At 30.9% G+C, this 25,993-nt stretch overlaps 1 protein-coding gene across 2 annotated transcripts; it reads left to right on the forward strand.

Annotated features, from left to right (window-relative positions):
* The first annotated feature begins 703 nt into the window (after positions 1–703).
* Positions 704–25,623, forward strand: LOC111683583 (carbohydrate sulfotransferase 11). Of its 2 annotated transcripts, XM_023445674.2 has the most exons (8): positions 704–1,218; positions 16,367–16,495; positions 19,530–19,677; positions 20,361–20,427; positions 22,595–22,739; positions 22,834–22,989; positions 23,051–23,379; positions 25,036–25,623. In XM_023445674.2, exons 1-8 carry the CDS (start codon positions 1,087–1,089, stop codon positions 25,148–25,150), a joined length of 1,221 nt encoding a protein of 406 aa, XP_023301442.1. In that variant the 5' UTR covers positions 704–1,086; the 3' UTR covers positions 25,151–25,623. The 2 variants fall into 2 exon arrangements, with proteins under 2 accessions (XP_023301442.1, XP_046808018.1); XM_046952062.1 differs by lacking the exon at positions 16,367–16,495.
* The last annotated feature ends 370 nt before the right edge of the window (positions 25,624–25,993 follow it).

Below are 25,993 nucleotides of genomic sequence, written 5' to 3' on the forward strand. Positions count from 1 at the left end.
AAAGCCCTTTTCGGGGAGTTCTGTTGTATGTGGGCTAAGTAATATAATGCACCGATTTTAACTATTTTCAATAGGCTTCCTCCTTAGGTCAAAAAACGTATGTGCCAAATTTCATTCAATTATCTTGCGCTCCAGTTTTATATAGATAGCCAGATAGATGCACGGACGGGACATGGCATCATCGCCTTTATCTACTCAGAAAATAGTTCTAAGCCGGTTGGTTAACTTTAAGGTGCGTTACAAACATTAGCACAAAACCCCATAGACCAAGTGGGGTAGGGTACAATTAAGTGAAATATTTATTGTTGTGCAAATAACTGGTTCATTTATTCCCAGTCCTACTGTATAACTATAATTAAACACCACTGTAAATTACTTGAGTATGCAAAATTGTCTCATTTCAAATGAAAAATAAACATATTTTTTTTTTCTTATAATTTTTTATTATTTATATTTAGTATTATTTAGTTTTTTTTTATAATTTTTTTCTTTTTGTGTTTACTGATCTATACAGTGTCGCATGTGAAATAAAGATGACACAATTTGTAGTTTTTGTTGTGGACAAACAAAATTTGTACCTACTAAAATGAAATACTACTCGTAAATTATTAAAATAATGTTGTTGTTCTTTTTTTGTGAAAAAAAATATATTTTCATTAGTTGTTTTATTTTTCTTCTAATTTTCTATTGCTCAACAACTGTTTGCTATTTAGAAAAAAATAAATAAAATATGAAATAAAAAGAAAATTAAAACAAATAAATTAGAAAAAAATATACAACTTGGCGGTAATTATATGTTACAACAACAATAGTAAACTAAAAAAATATATAAACTAAAAACAAAAAAGATTAAAACGCCGCCACAATAGAAACCACTTTTAATTGAAAAATGTCTTTTTTATGACTGAGAAAAAAGTGAAACAAATTAAAAAAATAAAAGAAAATTAATTTCTTGCAAAAGACGGAAATAGAAGTGAAAGCTGTGGAAACTAAAGAAAATTGCTTAGAAACCCTAAGGCGGAAAAAAGAGAGAGATACGTCGACGACGACACCGAAACTCTTAAGGAATTCGTATTAATGTTGTAAATGCGTCTAAACAAGACATATTGGCGCGCCATACGGCGTTATTTTTTAGTTTTCACTGCAATTGCATTTTTGCCATTAGCTCTCGTCTTTCTGGTGCGTAATGAACAGTTTTACAAACTCAAAGGTTACGAGGTGAGTTTCAATTTTTCAATTAATTAGTATTTATAATACAAATTTACACAAAACAATGTTATAGATCAAATAGTTTATATTAATTTTTATTTTATAACAAATAAAACTTTAGTTAAGGTATGAAAGTACAATAACATTTCATTTATTACACGTTAAGATATTTGAAACAAAAATTTATTTAAAAATGTTTGCAAAACATTGTTCCAAAACATATAAAAAAATGTTCAGCAGTTTTTGGTCGCATTCGAGTCATTTATGACTCTTCTGCACGATTTAAATGATCACAAAGCGTCTCTTCTGAAAGACTGTTTTATGAGCCCATTTTATTCAGTTTCGAATCATTTTGGAATCTTTTTAAACAAACAGAAATAATTACATAAGAAACATTTTTATATCTTCGAACTGCTTGAATTATGATCAGAAAATAATTTAAAAAACTATCATATTTCATGATCATCCTGATGATGAATCATGCCATACATTTTGTTCAATCAACAATCTTCCAAATGCTAGCTGGGTAGTTTTTGAAAATTTTGATCACATTCGAGTCATACTCTTCTGCACGATATGCGCTTATTTTCTGATTATAAATGTTTCATTCGTCCGGAAAAATTAGAACCCTACCCGCTACTCTTTTGAAAGGATTTTTTTTCTAAACAGTTTCGAATCATTTTGGAATCTTTTTTGAGTCATTTTCAAGTGTAATTGTTATTGTTTCGTTGCAAATAGAAACTATTACATAAGACACATTTTTATATATATCTTCCAACTACTTGAAATATGATCAGAAAATAATATGAAAAGCTATCATATTTCAAACAGCAGGATAATCATACATTTTGTTCAATCAACAATCTTACAAATGCTAGCTAGGTAGTTTTTGAAATTTTTGATCACATTCGAGTTATACTTTTCTACACGATTTAAATTAAACTGATTACAAAATAAGCGCATATATGAGCTTATTTTCTATTCAGTTTTGAATTATTTTTCAATCTTTTTTGAGTCATTTTCAAGTGTAATTGTTGAAATTGAAATATTTCAAATACCAGGATTATCAATTTATGATTGCAATGCATTTTGTTATTATCTTTGAATCATTTTTATGCGCGCAACTAATTGATCACTTTTCAATCATCAAAAGGAGTCAAAAAAGTCTTAGTTTACTGATAAATCATCTAACTATCTTTCAAATGCTAGCTGGGATTTAAGAAATAAAAACCTACATTTTTTTTATAGTTCTTGTAGATAATGTCTTTAACAGTTGTGGTAGTTCGAACACTGCTCGGAGGACCTGATCTTTAAAACATTTGGTTACAATCGACTGAAATGCATCTTTCAGTCTGAGTTAAATAACAACTCATGCGTTATTTTGTTATGGACTTAGACTTAGGTGACGTAGGTGTTCGTAGTACAAGTACGAGCAGTCGGTGGCTATGGATAACCCTAAGTCATAGGTAATTCGGGACTGTCCGACCGAAACTAGAATTTAAGTCGAAGTGCTTTACGTGAGTACCTGGAGCGAACCTCTGGATGAGTATAATAAACAACTCATCACTGCCGCCTTGTGTATCTTACACGCACTGACCATTGCTGCCCCGTTGCTTAACTTTCGAAATTTAAGTATCAATTCAATTTACACGCAAATGGGCTGGCCTTTGTTGAGTCGGCAGCAGTACCTAGAGATTTATCCGGTAAACGCAATAACGAATGCGTACAATAGGCCGAGACACTGTGGTAAGTCTGTTATGAACAGGGAGGTATGTTCAGTTTACTCTAAACATACCTAACAGGGAAGGAAAATTTTAATGGTATTACTTGTGTATGATACCTTTCATTCAACCAGTACACCTTTACATTCGTCCCTTATTATATATATTGGGTATCTGTTGTCTTCGGCAACAGCACCAAACTTATCTCAAAATAAAGACTTTACCTTACATTTGTCCTTTAACCGCCAAAGCCACTACGTGAATCCCGAAGGAACTTCAACCAACTGACATAGTCCTGCGGCAACTGGCCACCCGTACTACCAGATTGTGTGGTTCTCTGATTATGGGGTCTAATCAGAGAACCAAATCGTATCAAGGACAAGAAGAGTAGAAATACTAGCAGCACCTTTTACCCATAAACAAACATACAAAACGAAATACACAGCTGAAAAACCAAATCCATCTACACACACGTGTACATCTTTTTCTAATATTATATAAAATAAGTATACAGTGTTATTGTTGCTTATTTAACAAAGCATGAAAAAATATGACATTTTTTGATGAAATTTTAAGAGGTTGTCTCGGATTTTTGCTCATATCTTCGTTATTTACCGGCCGATTTTGGTGATTTTAAATAGCGATCTTCTCGAAAGCATGTCTAACAGAATTATTGAAGATTCGGATCTCCTCGAAATCTGGGGTCCTCTTAAAACTGATTTCAACAAACACACAGACGGACAGACAGACAAACAGACAGACGACAGACGGACATAGCTTAATCAACTCCGCTACCTATAAGGAACCAGAATATATATACTTTATGGGGTCGGAAAATTATATTATAGAAATTACAAACGGAATGACAAACTTATATATACCCTTCTCACGAAGGTGAGAAGAGTTGAGTTATACATGACATGAATGAGACATTTTGTTGCCAATTAACTTTGTGCTGTCTTTAACAGTTTCCTTGATGCATTTCCTATGAAGTTTCCAATCAGTCCGAAATAATATCACTCCCAAGAAAAGTGTTCGAAGGTTTCCGCTATCTGTCAAACAAGTAATAGTCGTGTAAACTCGTTTTTATTAACAGATAATTGTCTGATAATTATTATACTGAGATGTACAAATAATTCAGGGCATTGTCAGATCTACCACTGTTGTAAGATCTGTACATATAGCTTTAAAATTTTTGTATTGCAACATTGTCAGAAAAAGCATTGTCAGTATATTGTAAAACAATAATATTGTCAGATAATACAAATTACGTTTGTATTGACATATAATTATCAGACATTTCTTATTGTCCGATGAACGAATTCATACATCTGACAAAGGAACACGTTACATTAAATGAACATGTGTAGTTAATTCTAAAAATTGTTCATCGTCAGTGCATCGACATTACAAGAACTGACAATCATGTATAAATAGCTTAACTAATAAACATAGCTCTTATAAAAGACCTACTTCCGAAAATTATTTCACATCAAATAAATCATATCTTTCAGAAGTTTATATCACTATTTTATAAAAGATACACTTACTATAACTATAACACTACCCTAATATAAATTATAATAATTTAAACTAAATAAATTTACACTTTTATCTGACATGTAAATTCTAAATGATACTATAATATTCATAAAATATAACGTGTAATAAAGAATTATTGTACTTTAATACAAATATTAATTCTAGAAATATATTTATAAAATATATATATAAATTATAAATTTTGTACATTTATGCTTTTAATAAATTAACACCTTTAAACATTTAAATATAAAATATTCATCTAATATTCATATGATATGTTTATACATAAAAATAAATATTTTACCCCTTTATTAGTTTTTTTTAGCTTTTGTAAATATTTTAGGCCTTTTTCATTCTTTAGTAGTGCTAATTAAACATTAGACATTAATATATATTTTTAATAGCAGTTTATTTAAACATAATAAAATATTATTTTTTTTGATTTATTATTAAATAACAATTTGCAAAACACCCTACACAGTGATTTAATTTATTCGATTAGTTAATTGGCAGCACACTTTTAGTTGTTAGTTTCAGAATTATAATAAAGAATTATAATAAATAAAGAAATAAACGGCGGAATTTTTAATTAAAGAAATTATTAAACTAATGTTAATATATTCTTTTAAGATTCACGCAAATTTTTTATCTAATCTATTTGTTTAAAAAGTATTTAAGACTTTATAAACATTTCATTATCAATGTTATTAATACAAATATATATATACCAAGGTCATTAGGGATTTAGTTTTTAAGATGCACACATTTTATTATAAATGCTAGAAAGTAAATAATGTAGATCTTTTAGAACCACTAACTTATTTGTTTCTTTATCCAATTGCCACTCATTGCAAATATTGATCATTGATCCACAAAAGTATAAACTTTTATAATGACACCTTTTCAGATTTAGCAAGTAAGAATTCTATATTCGGATGTGCCGAAAAGTCACTTTAAATACGTAATCACTTACTCCGGGGCCTACATGCTTCACTCACACATATCAGGGTTCAATGTTATAGAAAACTCATAATGTACTATTTAATGAATGAAAAAGTACTAGTTAGTTAGTTCGAAAGGATGATGTACATATATAGATTAAATCCGAAAAAAATATACTTAGGCCTCTATCGGGCCTGTTGTTCGCTCCTTAACCAGTGCCACAGGTGGGAATCGAACCCACCACATTCGGTCTACCAAACTAGAACACTAACCAACCGGAGGCTACTACCAAAAGTACTGAAAATCACCTTTTAATAGATTGCTAGGGCCCGGAGTAAATGAGTTCAATATTATCGAAAACTCAAGAAGAACTTTTTGATGAACGAAAAAGTGCTTAAAGTACTCCCCTTTTAAAGGTTCTCACTTACTGGCTGGGCTCTTAATGCTTAATTTCATGTTTCTAGGTTCAATGTTATAAAAAACTCAAAAAGTACTTTTTGAAAAATGTAAAAGTACCAAAAGTATTCTTTTATTGGCACTCTCTACCTCTAGGCTCAAGTAGGTATGCACTAAAAAATTGTACCAAAAAGTATCTTTTATTGGTTCACATTTAAAGCGGGCACTTCATGATTAATTTCAATGAACTTTTGAAACGTTGTCTCGGATTAGCCCAAAACTAATACAATTCAATTCTTAGACCATTTTCATGTTGACGACCCGCTACGGAATGATATCATAGACAAGCTAAGGTATAAGTTAGATAAACTGTGAGGGAGGGTGTGGTCCTAATAAATATTATGACCAAACTTTAGAAGTGTTAATGGACATTCTTTCGATTTCAACGCATGTTATATACGAATCGGATCGGTTATTATCATTAGGCTAACTAACCAAATCCGGTTACAGTGCAGTCATCAATGTATAATGGACATTTTGGACTGTTAAACACAAATAACAGAAATGACGAAGGACATGAGATAATAGAACAAATGTCAAGCACAGTAATAGAACAAATTTCCTAAAACGCGTCAAGGTATCTACATACATTAAAAAATTCGTAAACCAAAATATACTTCCTAAACACAATACTACCCTGCAGGCGAAAATCCATACAATCATGGAATGTACAAAATGAAAGAGTTGCAAATTTTCCGACAGCCAAACAATAATATTGAAATATAGAAGTAAGAATGTCTAAAATATGACTCATTTCGGGACAAGGACCTTATAAATTTTGGTAGATAAATTAACGTCTAATTTTATTCATAAGTAAAATTTGACCTTCAAGCCACTTTAAGAGAAGACATTTTAGAAATGAAGCCCAATCATTACGAAAATCGGCAGCAGAGTTATATAAAACTAAGACGATTGTTTGTAGAGATACTAAAACATTTAACGTACTTATGCGAAGCATTGTGTTGAAACTAGGAAAATAGGTTGTGGGAAGGAGGATAGAGGAAGTTTGTTTGTGGGAGTTTCTTATATCGAAAGTGGCAGGGAATACCTCTGCAGGAAATTTATTCCACATACGAACAGTGCGGCTTAAGAATGAATTTTTCCTGTAATGTGTTGTGCGGTTCACTGGCCAATTACCTCAAATGGGTGTGTTCTTGAAGAATGACGTGTGTTACGCAAGAATATACGGGTATCGGGATCAAGTTCGCTAATTTCAAAGGAACACATTTCATTGTAGTATCGATAGAACAGTGAAATACACCCCACGTTGCGACGGTAATCCAGTCAATCAATAGAGTTAGTTATCCTACTGTTACCGATAAGTACCTTCGCCCTCTCTTTTACGCGGTCGAGTAGCACCAAAATAGACTTCGAAGCTCCGGCCCATTAATGAGAGTTGTATTCCATTTTCGAATTAGTTCTTATAGGTCCGCTTATATGATTTACATGTTCTTATTAAAAACTCATATATTTTCTATAAATTCCAAAAAAATCATAAATTATTAACGGTAAAAATAAATCTTATCTGATATAAAGAAAAAATATACAAATAAACAATAAAAAATACATATTCACACGTTTATTTTTATTTATTTATAAAATACAATTGTTTAGAATACTTTCACAGATACATACCTATACACAGCTAATCGCCCACTTATAAAACGTCATTGTTTGCTGGGTATTAAATATTTTGTTTTAGAAAAGTTTTGTTCAGAATTTAAATGAAATATCATTAATATGTTGAAAAATTTTATGTTAAATTAATTAAGTTGAATAACACTTTAAAATAAATTATTAAGTTGTAAATATTTAATAGCATTTTGGTATGAAAATTAAATTATTTAAAACAATTTTAAGTTTTTATAAAAATACACCAATTTTTTAATACAAATTGAAAACTTATTTTAAATTCTTAAAATTAAATTTTGTTTAAATAAAACAAGTAAGTGTTTTACATTCGGCTATGCCAAATCTTATACATCCTTCAATTATTACGAATTTTATTACACAAAAATAAAAGAAAGTCCCTTTTTAGATTTTCATTCTATCAAGGTGCGTGTATGCATTAAGATAAAAAAGTACCATTTATAGAACGAGTATGTATCTAAAATCCTTTCATAGAGATTTGCGTTTACTTAAGGCTCTTCGAAGAGTGGGCTAGGGCAGTCGAAGTGCTTTACGTGAGTACCTGGCGTGTTGCCCTATCTCACGGTGGTGCTTTTTCTACAACTGGATGAGTAAAATGTAAACAACTCACCTCTGCCCCTTTGTGTATCTTAAACGCAGGTTGCAATTTTCATACATGGATTGAGCAGTCCATGTACAAGGACTTTGCTCGAATACTTGAGCTATCTAGTCTCTGACCATTGCTGCCCTGTTGCTTAACTTCCCAGATGTAAATCACTTCCGTTTACACCCACGCAGATGGGATGACCTCTGTTGATTTGGCAATTATACCTAGAGACGTAACAGGTGGACCGATGTACGAACCGGTGGACCGAAGTACGAACCGGTGGACCGAAGTACGAATCCATCAGATAAGTCGAGACTTTGTTCTTGCTCACAGGGATACACTGCGGTAATTCTGATATAAACAGAGTTTACTCAGAATATATCTGGATAAGGAAGGAAAACTCAATGGTATCATTTGTATATCATACCTTTCATCCATCGTCAGGCAGCCCTACACACTTATCATTTATCCGACACATTTATACGAGAAAAACGTACGACACATTTAGTGTAGGTATACGGGTGGTTGAGGCCCGCATACCCAACATTCTTCCCGTAGCATATACAATTAATACCAACTCATTTCCAACGCTTAGTCCCACAGTCGCTCCTCTGTGTTGTTTCGGCAACAGCACCGAACTTATTACGAAATATTGACTTTACCATACGTCAGTCTTTTAACCGCAACTCACTGTTCCCGCGAATTTGGCTTTTAAACACAGCCACTTCGTGGATCCCAAAGGAACCTCAACCAACTGACCAACCATTATCCTGCGAGCAACTGGCCACCTGTAGTACCAGATTATGTGGTTGTCTGGTTAGACCCCTTTTTAATTTATGCAAAACCAAGCCAGGCAGAAAACTGTAAACTCTAATTTATAGTCCCGTCCGACTAGAGGTATTGGAAGCACCTATCTACCCCCGGAATGCAATACAACAAGATGAGTTAAGATTAATTGATTGATTGCCGTCCAAGTATTTATGTATGTATGGTCGAATTTTCGAGGTTTAATTTCCGGATTCTTCTTGCGGCTGTATCGAAGGTTAATATTTCTGCCTGAAGAACCGTGCAGGTGGCAATATTTCTAGGTTAAATATAATAGAAATTCAAACTTTTCAGTTTACTTTTGTTCCCATATAAGGCTCTTTCAGAAAATCAGTTCTTATCAACAAATTGTTAAAATATGTTGGTATTAAATCGAAATGTTTAACATACTCACTGGTGTAGGGTCGATCATGCTCGCATATATACATATATCTTAGTTTTAAATCTTCAAATTCTCTACATTCGTCTGCATGCCTTCGTCCAGTTATTCATTCTAAATAGACATTTCGTCCAAATCTCCTAGAGGTCAATCTATAGCAAAGATCGTATGGTCCTATCCACCACACCATTATTCCAAGTAGCCTTATGTCTTTCTCTCGGCCACGTTTTTAATACTACCCTTGTTGCGAAGAACAAAATTTACCACATTGTTGTTGTTGATTTTTCCTTTTGCTATTTTTATCGAAATTTTTAGAGGTTGTCTATGATTTTACCCATATCTCCGTTATTTATGGAACAATTTTGCTGATTTTCTCGAAATCATGTCTAATAGAAATATTTAAGTTATCAGGGGTCATCAGAAATTTTATTTCAACAAACACACACATACAGGAATCGACTTTGCTATCTATAAGAAATATGAATATGTATATCTTACAGAGTCGGTAAAATATATTATAGAAATTACAAAAGAAGTTCGGTCATTATATACCCAAGCTTCATCGAGAATGAATGTAATAAATCTAATAAATGATAATTAAACTAATAAATAAGAAAATATTAGTAATTAATATCATTTCAAAATTTACTTTATATTTACGACATATAAATATTGTTAGAATTTTTATATTTCTATATTTCTTAATACCATTCACTGGGTTTGCTATTTGCACTTAATTTGTAACTCAAAACAATTCCCTTTTCAATTTATAAATTTAAAATTAATAATACATTCTTACACTGCGTATACATAATATATTTGACTATCAGAATTCAAAACCAAACCGTACATTAATCATACGTCACATATAACAACCAACAAGAACCCACCAATAAATTTATATTTATGTTTGTAACTAACAAACTGCCTCCCAAACAAACCACATAAGGCAAAAACAAAAACTGAAGAAAATGTTGTAAAATTATTATTTTCTAATAGAAATAAACACACATCACTACAGTAACGTGTCAGTACTTAAGACCGGAGGAAGTGAAAAATATTTAAATGTTTAAATTATAGATAATTGCAGGAATTATAAATGAGTGAAACAAAACAATGAACATTATTTTCATTTCAAGCAATTAATTTTGCAAATAAATAAATTCATTTGAAACGAATTTCAAGTACCTTTTACAGTATGCGGTTTTTTTCAATAAAAATATTTACATAAAAAAGTTTGAATGAAAGTTTAAACAGATGGAAAGAAGACATTACTAACTACGCTTACCATTCCTAATGGTTAAAAATAAAATGATTAAGTAATATAAACTCCCGTGTAAAGATTCTTATAAAGGTTATAATGAAATTCGAGAATACATTATTTTTAGTTTCTAATATTCGGTTGAAGTGCTCAGTTTCATGGGCGTAGTTCTTCTGTATTTTCAATTTGGATCAACTAGACTATAGAGACTAGACTATAGACTAGACTATAGACTAGACTATAGACTAGACTAGACTATAGACTAGACTATAGACTAGACTATAGACTAGACTATAGACTAGACTATAGAATAGACTATAGACTAGACTATAGACTAGACTATAGACTAGACTATAGACTAGACTATAGACTAGACTATAGACTAGACTATAGACTAGACTATAGACTAGACTATAGACTAGACTATAGACTGGACTATAGAATATACTATAGACTAGAACATATAATACGAAAATTTTTGCTACTTTGTCATTCTTCAACAGTATTTTTTAAATTTTCTTAAATATTGAACCTAGAAATAAGAAATTACGCATTTATAGCCCGGAGTAAGTGAGAACTTATAAAAGGGGACTTTTTGGTACTTTTTCCTTGTTTAAAGAGTACTTTTGATGCTTTTATAATTTAATCAAAAACGTAAAAATAAACACTAAGAGCCCTAAGTTAGTGCAAACAGTTTTTGGTACTTTTTCGTTCTATGACTGGTACTTTTTAGTTTTATGTATACACTCATCAAACCGACTGAATGCAAATCTACACAAGTGTACTTTATTGTACTTATTTTTTACATTCTTTGCAATAAAATTCAGAATAAAACACAGAAACACTTATCCTCCTGAACTATAATATAATAGGGATTTTTTGTACTTATTCGTTTTCCAACTGGTATTTTCTTAGTTAGAAATATTAGACATCAAGTAATTAATATATAAAATCGTGCATTTAATATTAAAAGTTTTCTAATGATATCAATTTATTTAATGCATCAGATAAGTTTTAGTGTTCCATTAGAAAAATTTTAATAAAATATACAACCAGTTTTCATTACATTTTTTCCAATTGAAAGGCTTAAATGACATTTTTTCATGTCAATCCTTTTTTCATGACCTTCAATATACATTGTTTATATTTGGACGTATTGACAGACAAAATAAAATTTTTGTTCAAATACCCACTAAACAAATAAAGTAATTACTTTATTAAAAATTTAACAAAATTACATGACAAAACATGTTCGTATTTCAATATTTAAATAACGTCTCAGGTATCATGAATTTAATCAAAATAAAATTCAATTTACTTATTTACTATTTGTTTAAGCCCAAAAACAAGCAAATAATTTTCACCTAAAAATCTAAACTTCCAACAAAAAACGTTTGTGTGTGTAAAGCAATTTTTGTAAATAAAAATCTATTTTCAACAATAATAGAAAAGTGTTTTTTATTTAAATTTCTTTCATACCATGAAGCATGTCACCAAACCATTAATAAACCAATATTATTCAACCAAATCCCCTACCCACTATTTAAACTCTTACACCCAACCGAGCTACTATTATGAAATAGAAATGAAACAAAACAGAAAGAAGGTCATTCTGGTCGTCTTATGCATGTCATACAGTCGTTCTGCGTCTATCGTTGTACATTCTTTATGCATAATTAATGTTAGAATTTTATTATTAGAAAAAGGTGCTAAAATCAAACAATCGTTTATTATTTTTTATTAATTTTTTTTCCTATTTCAACTTACACTTGACCTATACTTTGTAGAAATTACTATAAAATGTAAAATAGCAAGATATACTAAAATAAAACTAGCAACAACAAATAATGAGAAAATAATTGTCTTTTAGTCATTTGCTATAAAAGAAATATTAGATCACACGAAGAAAATATTTAATAGAAAAAAAAAGAAAAATAAATTAATAAATAGAATGTGTAATTAGGTGGACTGAATGGCAAATGAAGGAAATTAAAATCATCATAAAATGTAACGATGGGCAGCGACAGCCAAAAAATTACTCATCTGGTTAAGAAATGAATGTCGAAGTGCTTTACGTGAGTACCTGGCATGATGCCCTACCCCACGATGGTCTTTTTCATCCACTGGGTAGACTTGGACTACGATCTACCATTGCCCCTGAATCCTTCAATGAAGAACTCTGGTGGCAATTTTCGTACATGGATTGGGCCGGTCCATGTACAAGCACTTTGCTGAAGTACTTGAGCTATCAAATCTCTGACCATTGCTGCCCCGTTGCTTAACTTTCGAGATGTTCTTACTCACAGAGACACACTGTGGTAATTCTGATATGAACAGAGTATACTCTGATCATATCTGGACAAGGAAGGAAAATTCAATGGTATCATTTGTATAGGATACATTTCATCCATCATCATACAATCCAGCACACATCTCATTTATACGACACATTCATAAGAGAAAAACATACGACACATTTATTTTAAGTAGACGGGTGGGTGAGGCCCGCCGTGTCCCACATTCATCTCGTAACATATTCAATTAATACCAATTCATTTCCAACGCTTAGTCCCACAGTCACTCCTCTATGGGCTATCTGTTGTTTCGGCAACAGCACCGAATTTATCACGAAATATTGACATTACCATCCATCAGTCTTTAAACCGCCACTTACACTCCCCGCGAATTTGGGTTTAAATCACAGCCATAGTCCTACAGATTATGCGGTGCTCTGGTTTGACCTCTTTCAATCTATGCAAGGATTAAGCCAAGCAGTAAACTGTACCAAATTATAGTCCCGGCCAGACTGAGGTATTGGAAACACCTCTATTCCCAGGAATTGCAATAACACCAAGGTGGAGGCTTCACCAAGGTAACATGCCCCCGGGGGAATCTGGTTGAGAAAATGCACTTAAAGTTCTTTAAAAAATAGGAATGTATATAAAATTTTTTTTTTCAGTTTCTAATAACTCACTTATGCTATTAAAAAATCCTGTTATAACTGTAAGAATCTATAGTCGGGCCTGGTCTACCTTTTGATACCTTACACCAGTGAATAGTATTTAAAGAATGAGGATATTGTTGTGCTTATTGATTTTTATATCATTTTTTATGGGCACTTTGTATGCCCAGGGTCAAATGAAGCCCGATTACAAAACCACCACTTGTACAAAGCTAAGTTATACTAATTTTGGTAGAGATACTAGAACATTTAACATAGTTATGGGCTCAAAAGCCCTATTTGAGGGGGTACAGTTGTAAGGAGACAAGGTGAAATAATAAAGCGGTTTTAACTATTTTCAATAAGTTTTGTCCTTGAGTTCATGAAATTATCTTTACCTTTAGTTTCATTACAAGGTTTACATGGAAGGACAGATTAACGTATATAGAAATGATTCTGAGCAATTTGGTATTTAATATTTAGTTCTGTGATCGTCTCATCTGCGCCTCTACTACGCGTCTCTATAACAAAAGAACATGTGCTACACATGCTATTGGGGCTATTCTTTATATACCTCCTTTGGAGATTCCAATTAAAGATAAGGCTTGTACATTGGCAATTCGGCTACCTGAAATCGCCATTCTAAACACAGGTGACCTGGAAGGGCATATAAGTATATTTAAATTATTCATCAACGAACAATATATATCCGCTTTCATGATTGTGGGTCACCAACATTGTTTTTCGACCATTTCTTCGAGGTTATGATACCTGACAAAAATCAATGGACCAATCAGACATGGTGACAGCAAAGTGCTGATCAAGTTAAGTTTATAAACACATAGTTAGTGATACTGGAACGGTCATTTAAGGTCAATATCCCACAATCTTTCAGAATTTTACGCCACCTCGTCTGTGTTATAATAAAAGGTGTGATCATCGCCCTCTTATTACCCCTGAACCATTCTTTGGCATCCCACAAGAATACATCCAACAAAGATGCAAATCATGGAACGAATCTGAATTTGCACGCCACTAGAAAGCTACAACAGAGCATAGACAGACATAGCGCCTAATTACGCTATCTAAACGAAATCCCAAAAGAGACCACTCAAGGGTGAGCGTCCCTTATGTATGTATTTCAGTATTGCTCGACATTTTTGTATTTAATTCAAATGGGAAAACCGCACTGCCGTAATTTACCAATTTATTAGACAAATGTTTACACAAATGTCAAAATTGTTCGTGCAAAATTTGGAGCTCATATATTACTCGATATACGATTTTTTATTTAATTTTTATTTAGGAACCACACGTCCTTTTTCCAGTCCGGCCATATTTGTCTAGAAAAAGCATATTGTTATCAAAGTGATTCAGACGAAATTTGAGCATTCCAAATTTTAGTTTCTAAGATATACGAAAATGTGAGGATGTCACGCCCACTATTTTTTCGGCTTATTATTGCACACACCCACCATTGGTAATTCGCCCGTTTTTCCAACACTTCCAAATGTTCCAAATATTTTTGAATCTAAAAGGCTTCTTATGTTGACAACAAAATTTAAGGAAATAAGTGTTTTTTTAATGTCTACAGATAAGTACTTTAGAAACGTTCTATAAACTAGTATAAATGCCGATCTATATAACAGTTTATAGACAAATCTGTAAAATAAAGTAAAAACTGATCTACAGTCTATACTACAGGTTGATCTATAGACCAGAGAATAGAGTTAACTATAGGATGGACTATTGACTGATTTACAGACTGAACTATAGACCTAATTACAGACTGCTAAACAGCTATAGACACACCTACAGATTGGTCAGCTGATCAACCTATAGACATTTCTACATATTGATATACAGACTGAGCTATTAACTGATCTATAGACCAGCGTAAATAGTGATTTACAGACCAGATTACAGACAGATTTTAATGTCTAACTATATACTGATTTCTTGACTAATCTATAGAGGTTGTATTTCTCCCGATCTTCTGCAATTAATGCAAAATGATCCTGATTATATTAATAATTGTTTTATAGATGCACAAAATAGCAATTAATGCAAAATGATCCTGATTACATTAATAATTGTTTTATAGATGCACAAAATTGTAAATGATATAAGAACTAAATAAGTGTTTTGAAAATGTTTTCTTTCATATTTATAATATTTTCAAAAATACATTTTCGCATGCTCACAGAACTTCGCCATACATTCCAAACATTTTCATTTATCTTATCTTATTTCAAAACCCCAAATTATTGCCCTTAACGAATGCATTACTTTAAATGTTTTGTTAATTTAGTTCTATATAGCAAATTACTACTTAGTTCAAACACTTTCATGTCATTTAAGCAGCCTTTCTTTAAAGTATTCGAAAACAAATTTACATCCATATAAAAATCTTTTAAAAATCGAAAAAAACGTATTGCTTAGCTAAACTTTAGAATGTTTTTTAGTATTTATAAAATATTAAAAAAAATTACACAAAACAAATAAAAAAATTCTTCTGATAAAAGAAAATTTAAATTGTACGTAGTAAATATTTTAAGATAAATTAATTTTAAAAAATAAGAAACTTTGCTTAAACAAATCCTTTTGAAAGCTAAATCCTTTTTTGGAAATTTTATATTCTATTTAATGCCCTTATTTAAACGAGTTGTTGTTCTATATTTTGATTTATTATTGTTTTTTTACAACAAAAACTGCGCTTTTTATAAGTATTGTTAGTAATTTGCTGGCATTGTTGAATACAGAAATAAAACCCACACCATCTACAAAGATATATTATTTTTTTTTACAATAAAAAGTCCAATTAAAATCTTTAATTAATTGAAATTTTTAGGCCACAAAAGTCAAGGATAATTTTGCCGATCAAACTTTTCGTTATCCGGTCATGTTGCTCGGCAAAAATAAGGATCTTACCATAGCGGCAACAGGGAATTCTAGAAAAAGATTTTCCAAATATGATAAAGTAAATATTTTAACAACAAAAAACCAAAATGTTTAATTTTTTTTTTAATTTATATTTATAAGATTTTTATTAAGAAAAAATAAAACAACAAATTTTTTTATGTTTTTCTTAAGAGCAATAACATTTTATACTAAAACATCACCTATTTATATAAAAAATTAATTGTGTTTTTAATTATTTTATTTATTAATATTTATTTTTTATATTAATATTTATATTGAATGTTGTTATTATTAAACAAACGTTTAATTTATTAAAAATTTATTATATTAATAATTTATACGTAATTGTATTGCATTTTATGTTAAAAAATAATTCAAATTGTATATAATATTAAGGCAACTCTCAAGTTACGCTAAAATAAATGTCATAAATTGTTTGTTGTATAGTCATATAGTCAAATTTTTAACCTACTTAGACCATAGTGTCATTTTTTTAAACAATATTTCAATCGAAAGTCATCGTGTCTTTCAGAAAAGGATACTTTCAAATTAATAATTGTTCAATTAACAATCGATGTCCTATTGTTGTAACGTTGTAAGTTATAAACATTTTTGAAATAAAAATGTTTGAAACAAAACCAAATCAATTATAAAAAATTACGACATACTACGATACAACCGTACAACACCGATTGTGAATTAGACGATACAACCGTACAACACCGATTGTAAATTGGACAAATATGTTATCAATTTAAATATCTTTGCTCACTTAATGAAAAAAGTTCATAATGATAGATTCCGACCACCAATCAAATGACGTTTTACATTTCATTCAAAAATTTTTCGCATTAATAATATACAAACACCCATTGAAAGTTGTTAAAATCGGTCGGTCGATGCTTTCCAAAAACGCTCATAAATAACGTAAGACTCTTAATAATATTTAAAAATTATGTAAATTTCAATTGATCGACGCTTAGTCAATAAGACCAGTTTTTGAAAATGTGAATAATATAGTGAATAAATCGATTATTCGATTCAAAGCACGCTGTACAGCGATATATAAATTTATAATATATTGTGTATGACTAGAATAAATATGGCTCCCACAGCAGCAGCCAGAAGGCAAGTAGGACTATATAAAAGCTTTGAATATTTTCCAGAGGTAGGATTCACATATGCCTAGCAAAAAAAGAACCTCCAAAAAAGCGAAAAAGTAGAAGAAGAAAAGTAGAAAAAGACCTATAGAAGTGATGTTTTTAACACAGATTTGTCATAGGAGGGATGTCCTTTTTATTTTATTTTAAATTCAATACATCTAAAGTCATTCTCAGGAGTCAGAAAATTGTAGTATTATATAATACAAATAATTTGACTTAAATAATATTAACATAAATAAATAAATTACACGCATTTATAAATCAACTGCAAAATAAAATGGTTTCTTCTCGGATGTCAATAAACATCGCTTCCACAGAAATAAAAAAAATAAATTTACTTATTGCTACTTTTGAAGTGGTGCTAAATGTTATTCTTTTGGAAGTTCTTCGTTTTATTTTTGCTGGGTGGGTACTAGGCCACTCAAGAGAAGTCAGCAACGAAAGGGCGAATGGAACAGTTTTAAAGAAAAGAAGCTCGAGGTAGTTAATCTCATGAACGTAAAATCATTCGACGCTACTAAAGCTGAATTAAAATTATGGGTGAGAGAATCCCACAAGGCATCTTGGAATAATGATACGGTGGGCACTGGTGAGAGCAAGACTACAAATCTTCTGAGAATGAGCAAGTCTGGGTACGATGGTGCGTTTTCTGAGTGGTCACACTGGATTACGAGCTTATCTTTACAAAATTGAACGTGCGGATTCAGAAGAATGTAGAGCAATTGAATGTGAAACTCTGAGTGGCCTAGTACCCACCCAGCAAAAATAAAACGAAGAAATTCTTTGCCAATGTCAGTCATTCATCAAAATTAGAATCGGGGATATAACAATTTATTTTCATGAAAAGGAGCGCATAATAGAACCGATATTGGCTTAAGTGTATTTCTTCATATTTGATATAATATACAATATCTTATCAACCTAACCTTATGTTTGATAATTTACACATTAGTTAATTTTCGATAACAGCCTTTAATGAATCTCTATAGAATTAGAAAAGATTTTTTAAATAAAATTCTTTCTTGTCGAATTGTATCGTAATACTTAAACTGTTAGTATGATTTATTTAATATATATATTATATATTATATATATATATATAATTATATATATATATATATATAATTATATATATATATATTATATAATATATATTATATATATATATATATATTATATATATATATATATTATATATATATATATATATATATATATTATATATAATATATATATATTATATATATAATATATATTATATATTCGGGAAGACACTTATATGGAGGCTATATGATAATGTAGACCGATATTGTCCATTTGCAATACCAAACAAACCTATAGGAAATACAGTCCCTATCATGTTTTTAACATACAGCCAGGCATGGCTAAAGGACCCAGAATATGTGGGTCTGCAACTGATAACTCTAACTACTTTTTGATATACATATAGTTTTATATGTATGTATGCATAATATGTATTGCATATATATCAAAAAGTCCAGGTTCAGCATTGCATATATATTTCTAAAAGTGCAGCTCGGAAGACAATATCTTCATTGAGGTATATCACAGTATTGCGGAGGGTTTTAGACGTTTATACTGATGTTTATAACTCACTAATGTATTGGTTCTACACCCACCACTAAAAAATTTTTATAGGAAAAACATTAACTGGAATTACGAACTTGTATCAGCTATAGTTCCTTAAATATGATTTGTTAAAACTAACGATTGATAGAAAATGTGTGATTAGTAAAACAAAAAGATAAATCCAAAGAATCGTTGGAAACCTTTTGAATATGAAAAAAAAAACAACATTTTATGACATTTATTGATGATCCTGAGATTTGTCCTCTAAATCAAAACATTTATTCAATCGAGTACAATATAACTGAACTCTTAATTCTTATTTCTTTATAATTATTATAGTACATTAATGAAACTCATTTACCTCTGATACCGGATGAAGCCATACAGTCTTTATCGGAAAGTGATATGCTCAAGGTAGAAAAACGTATGGAAAGAAGACGAAAACTTTTATCGGAGAAATGTACGGAATTGGGTCTAGATGTAGTTGGTAAGTAAAAGTTAAGAAATGAGCCTAAATGTAAAATGAGTGTTTATTTACTTATTATATTTCTATATCACATAAGTGGGAAAACAAATGATATTCTTAAGATCAGCCGTCTACGATATAATTTCCATGAATATTAAAATATCTACAACTATAAGCTTCTCTAATAAAACCATTTTATTAAAAAATATATGTATATGAACAAACACTGTTTTTCAATAACATAAATTAAAGATGAAAACATAATAGAAAAAAATCTAATACCTACCAATGCCAATCCTTCTTCTATGCTCTTGTCACGAACATTAATCCTCTTTTTATATTCACAAATAAACCCCTAAAAACAAACAGACCAATATTTAAACACTCACACACCCAACAGTTTCTCAAACTTTAATAACTGTATCCCCTTTTAAAAGTAAATATTGTCCCGTTAAATCAACACCGGATGTTTTAAATAGCGGCCTACTATTTCCTATATGTTTGACAAACTATAACTATTTACAGCGACAACAAGCAACCACAATACAATATGACCCACTTTTGTTTGAAACATTTTAATACTGTCAAACAATATCTAGAGAGAAAGAGGGAAATTAAAGAGAATTTCATCTGAAAATAATATTAAAATAACTTTCGTTTATTCTTTATTAATTCCTTTTGTTTTTTTTTGCATTTATTTGCAGGCACCGATTCATGGCATAAGCCGAATCCTTGGGAATTTTTAGTCAATAAAAAACATCATATCATATGGTAAGTTTAATTAATACATTATTTATACATATATTAGGAGGACTTCAGAAAATAAGTACAGATACAGACTGTTGTATATCTTCGAATATAAACTTTTCACTAGCCTTTTGAGTATAGACTTCTGCGTAGTCTCCCGACTATTGACGATTATAGAACAATCTATAGTCCCGACTGTAGATTGTTTTATAGTTTCGAATCAAAAGACCTTCAACTGTGGACTATTCTATAGTCTTGAATATAGACTATTCTAAAATTTTGACTATTGACTGTTCTATAGTCTTGACCAAAGACCGTTCTATAGCCTCAACTATATACTATTCTATAGTCTCGACTATAGACTGTTCTATAGTCTCGACTATAGACTGTTCTATAGTCTCGACTATAGACTGTTCTATAGTCTCGACTATAGACTGTTCTATAGTCTCGACTATAGACTGTTCTATAGTCTCGACTTTAGACTGTTCTATAGTCTCGACTATAGACTGTTCTATAGTCTCGACTATAGACTGTTCTATAGTCTCGACTATAAACTGTTCTATAGTCTCGACTATAGACTGTTCTATAGTCTCGACTATAGACTGTTCTATAGTCTCGACTATAGACTGTTCTATAGTCTCGACTATAGACTGTTCTATAGTCTCGACTATAGACTGTTCTATAGTCTCGACTATAGACTGTTCTATAGTCTCGACTATAGACTGTTCTATAGTACTATAGACTGTTCTATAGTCTCGACTATAGACTGTTCTATAGTCTCGACTATAGACTGTTCTATAGTCTCGACTATAGACTGTTCTATAGTCTCGACTATAGACTGTTCTATAGTCTCGACTATAGAATGTTCTATAGTCTCGACTATAGACTGTTCTATAGTCTCGACTATAGACTGTTCTATAGTCTCGACTATAGACTGTTCTATAGTCTCGACTATAGACTGTTCTATGGTCTCGACTCGAGTATATTGACACAGGTATGGACTATTCTATAGTTTCGACTATAGACTGTTTTATAGTCTTGACCATAGACTGTTCTATAGTCTTGACTATAGACAGTTCTATAGTCTCGACTATAGACAATTCTATAGTCTTGACTGTAGGCTCTTCTATAGTCTCGACCATAGATTGTTCTACAGTCTGGAATATTGACTGTTCTTTAGTTTCGGGTATTAACTGTTCTATAGTCTCGAATATAGACTATTCTTTAGTTACGGGGATAAACTGTTCTATAGTCTCGACTATAGACCGTTCTATAGTCTTGACCATAGACTGTTCTATAGTCTCGACTATGGACAGTTCTATATTCCCGATTATAGACTGTTTTACAGTCTCGACTATAGACTATAATCTGTGGTCTTTACTAGAGAATATTCTATAGTCTCGACTCGAGTATTTAGAAACAGTTATGGACTGCTCCATAGTTTCGATTGTGGACTATCCTATATTCTCGATTATAAGTTGTCTTTACAATACTATAGTGCCGAATATAAAATGATCTATTTTATTCAAAAAATGTGATTTCATCCGATTGAGTCAAGTATACATTTGCTATTAACTAGACAGTAGACTGTTCTGTTATCGACTATCAACAGTTCTATAGTCTTGACCATAGACTATACGACAGACTCGTTAATTGACTTTTCTTTATTCCGTTCTGTGGACTATATTATACAAAGTTTTACCTTTGGACACTTTTATAACTTAGCTTAAGACATTTTTTAATATTCTATTAAAAATAGTTCTATTTGTCAATCTATATACAATTCATAACTTATGATATGTCATTTATAGATCTTTTGATCTTGCAAACCGTTGACAGTTTATATAAATTTTAGTATTGACTGTAATTAGTTCGAAATTGTTTCGGATAGCGAAACAATTTTGAACATTAATTAATAGCGATATAGGTAATTGGGTCAATTATAAACTGTATTCTTCAAATTGAGTCCCTAAACTTCAGGGTATTAAAAACTATTCACAATAATGATTTTCATTGAAAAATACCTGCGTCAACGTTCCCAAGAACTAGATATTTTGTGGTAATCCATGTAGGGATAACAATTTGTAAATAGAAAACAGATTTCGCCCTACCCTTTTTTAATCCTTCGCCATATGTAAACAACTAGTTGTACATAAAATCATTTTTAATTTCTTTTTTTATGTCCTTACAGGTGCAATGTATTTAAAGCTGCCTCTTCATCATGGATGTTTAATTTTAATGTTTTAGCTGGCTATTCAGCGGATTTTTTGCACAAAACGAAAGAAATTTTATTACACTTAGCACGCGAACGATATCCACGTGTAACATTAGAAGAGGTAAGTAATAAACTATAAATGAAATATGTGTTTAGAATTTAAAGGAATTAATTCATAAATATATTGATTCTATTCATACTTTTTATCTTTACAGCTTCATACAGCTCAAAATAATTCTATAACATTTTTAATAGCACGCCATCCATTCGAAAGACTGTTAAGTGCTTATCGCGATAAATTCGTTTATGCGATACCCCATTCGTTTCACGATAAACTGGGGAGAAAAATAGTGCGTACTTATCGAAAAAAGGTGAGTTCTTTTAAAGCATTTTTTCTGAACTTTAATATAAATTTCGCTTTTCTATTTCCAGAGCCAACAATTAAAACCTCCTAAATATCCAACATTTTCGGAATTCGTACGCTGGCTGTTGGATCAAATCAAACATGGCAACCATTTAGATATGCATTTTGTGGCCTCAACACAATTCTGTACGCCATGTTTGATAAATTTCGATATAATTTTAAAATTTGAAACTCTTGAGGAGGATCAATTGTATCTCATTGAAAAGACTGGCTTAAAACGTATTATCGCTCCCGAGTGGCGTAATATGGGCAAGGGCAAGAATACACTGGAATTGTTGCAACAGTTCTATTCAAAATTATCGAGAAATGAATTGGATGGATTGTATGATTATTATAGGTAAGGTTTTGAAAAGAAGTTTATTAATGTTTTAAAAAGTCCTACACTACTATTTATTTATGGTCAAGAGTATAGATCGGTTTATAGTCCTGAAAAAATACAATTTCATGGTTTGCGCTATGGACAGTTTTATATTGTGGATAATAGTTTTATAGTCCGGGATATAGAAAGTTATATTATATAACTTTTGAAAGTTTTTAGTGTGGATTAAAAGCAGCTCTTTAGTTTAAACTGTAGACACTTCTATAGTCTGAACTATTGATAGTTCTAAATTCTAGACTATAGACAGTTCTATAGTCTAAAGTAAAGAGAGTTTTATATTCTGGACTATAGACAGTTCTATAGTCTGGACTATAGACAGTTCTATAGTCTGGACTATAGACAGTTCTATAGTCTGGACTATAGACAGTTCTATAGTCTGGACTATAGACAGTTCTATAGTCTGGACTATAGACAGTTCTATAGTCTGGACTATAGACAGTTCTATAGTCTGGACTATAGACAGTTCTATAGTCTGGACTATAGACAGTTCTATAGTCTGGACTATAGACAGTTCTATAGTCTGGACTATAGGCAGTTCTATAGTCTGGACTATAGACAGTTCTATAGTCTGGACTATAGACAGTTCTATAGTCTGGACTATAGACAGCTCTATAGTCTGGACTATAGACAGTTCTATAGTCTGGACTATAGGCAGTTCTATAGTCTGGACTATAGACAGTTCTATAGTCTGGACTATAGACAGTTCTATAGTCTATAGTCCAGACTGGACTATAGACAGTTCTATAGTCTGGACTATAAACAGTTCTATAGTCTGGACTATAGACAGCTCTATAGTCTGGCTTATAGACAGCTCTATAGTCTGAACTATAGACAGTTCTATAGTCTGGACTATAGACAGCTCTATAGTCTGGACTATAGACAGCTCTATAATCTGGACTATAGACAGTTCTATAGTCTGGACTATAGACAGTCCTATAGTCTGGACTATAGACAGTCCTATAGTCTGGACTATAGACAGTTCTATAGTCTGGACTATAGACAGCTCTATAGTCTGGATTATAGACAGTTCTATAGTCTGAACTGTAGACAGCTCTATAGTCTGGACTATAGACAGCTCTATAGTCTGGACTATAGACAGCTCTATAGTCTGGACTATAGACAGCTCTAAAGTCTGGACTATAGACAGCTCTAAAGTCTGGACACTATACAGTTCTATAGGTTGGTCTTTAGATAGCTTTATACTCTAGACTAAAGTTAGTTCTATAGTCTGGACTTTATTTAGTTCTATAGCCTCGACTATATAAAGTTCTATAGTCTGCAATAGTCTGGAACAGTCCTACAGTTTAAACTATAGACAGTTTTATAGTTTGGACTATAGACAGTTTTATGATTATAAACAGTTCTATTGTCTGCACTATAGATAGTTTTATAGTGAGAACTGTTGACAGTTATATGTCTGGACTATTGACAGTTCCATAGTCCGAACTATAGACATTTCGATATTTTAAACTATAGACAGTTCTATAGTCTTGACTATAGACAGGTCTATTATTTAGACTATAGACAGTTCAATAATCTGTACTATATGCAGTTTTATTTTTTGTACTTTATACACGATTCTTACTAACTTAAGAAATTTTGTATTATTTTCAGATATGATTTTGAATTATTCAACTATAGTGCAACTTCGTATTTTAATATTGCAAAAGCTAAAGAACTAGATATACCCGAAGAGACAGCAGCGCTATTAGGAAAGCCGCATGCATAAATTTTACTACCTGCTAAACACAGCATTTACGTTAATAAGTGACACCTAAAAAGCTTCAACAAAAAAATTAAATTTTATAAATCAACACGTCCCAGATACTTGTACATCATTATCGACAGAAGTACGATCGCTTACATACTACATAATAATTCATTCATAAAAGCACAGGTTGTTTTCTAACTTACTATTTGTATGCAGAGTTGGAAACACATGAAAAAAAAACGTTTAAGAATACAATTGTAGTTTTGAATTCATTTATCTATGAATTTAGTGCGTTTATTGCAAAATGTTGAGAATAAAATGAAGTTAGAATCCATTCGAATTGAAATTCGAAGATGAAAAAAAAGACAACTAATTTGTACAATAATTTTAATATGCGTCAATAATTGAAACATTTGTAGAAAACTAGTATTAAGTAAAATTTATTATAAATATCACACGCATAGCGCTTTTTACTTTAAATTTATTATATTGAGATCCAAGACATGACACTGACGGACACAAATGACTACAGACAAATAAAAATAATTTTAATTATTAAAATATAAAACAAAAATAACAAGCAAACAGCCAACTAAACAAAAACGAAACCAAAACAATGAACTCTAATATAATTAAAATTTAATTAAATAAATTGATAAATTAATGAGCGTTTTAAAGTAAGAATTGTATTAGAATTAAAAAAATTTTTTTGAGAAACTCACTGTTTGCTAGCATTAAACATCATTCATACAGATTTATCAAAGGTTTATTAAGCGATTTTTCATTATAATTTGTTTCTATTTATAAACCTTTGATAAATGATTATTAGGACCTGGTTCACACTAAGAAACTTTTTTGAGA

The sequence above is a fragment of the Lucilia cuprina genome, chromosome 5 (assembly GCF_022045245.1).
Source record: "Lucilia cuprina isolate Lc7/37 chromosome 5, ASM2204524v1, whole genome shotgun sequence".
Classification (NCBI taxonomy): Eukaryota; Metazoa; Arthropoda; class Insecta; order Diptera; family Calliphoridae; genus Lucilia; species Lucilia cuprina.

Bases quoted from the DNA above. Each gene is read 5' to 3' on its own strand.
- LOC111683583 (XM_023445674.2), top strand. From the start codon at position 1,087: ATGCGTCTAAACAAGACATATTGGCGCGCCATACGGCGTTATTTTTTA. The intron at 20,428-22,594 runs GTAAGTTTAATT...ATGTCCTTACAG, and splicing joins AAAAAACATCATATCATATG to GTGCAATGTATTTAAAGCTG. The intron at 22,990-23,050 runs GTGAGTTCTTTT...TTCTATTTCCAG, and splicing joins TGCGTACTTATCGAAAAAAG to AGCCAACAATTAAAACCTCC.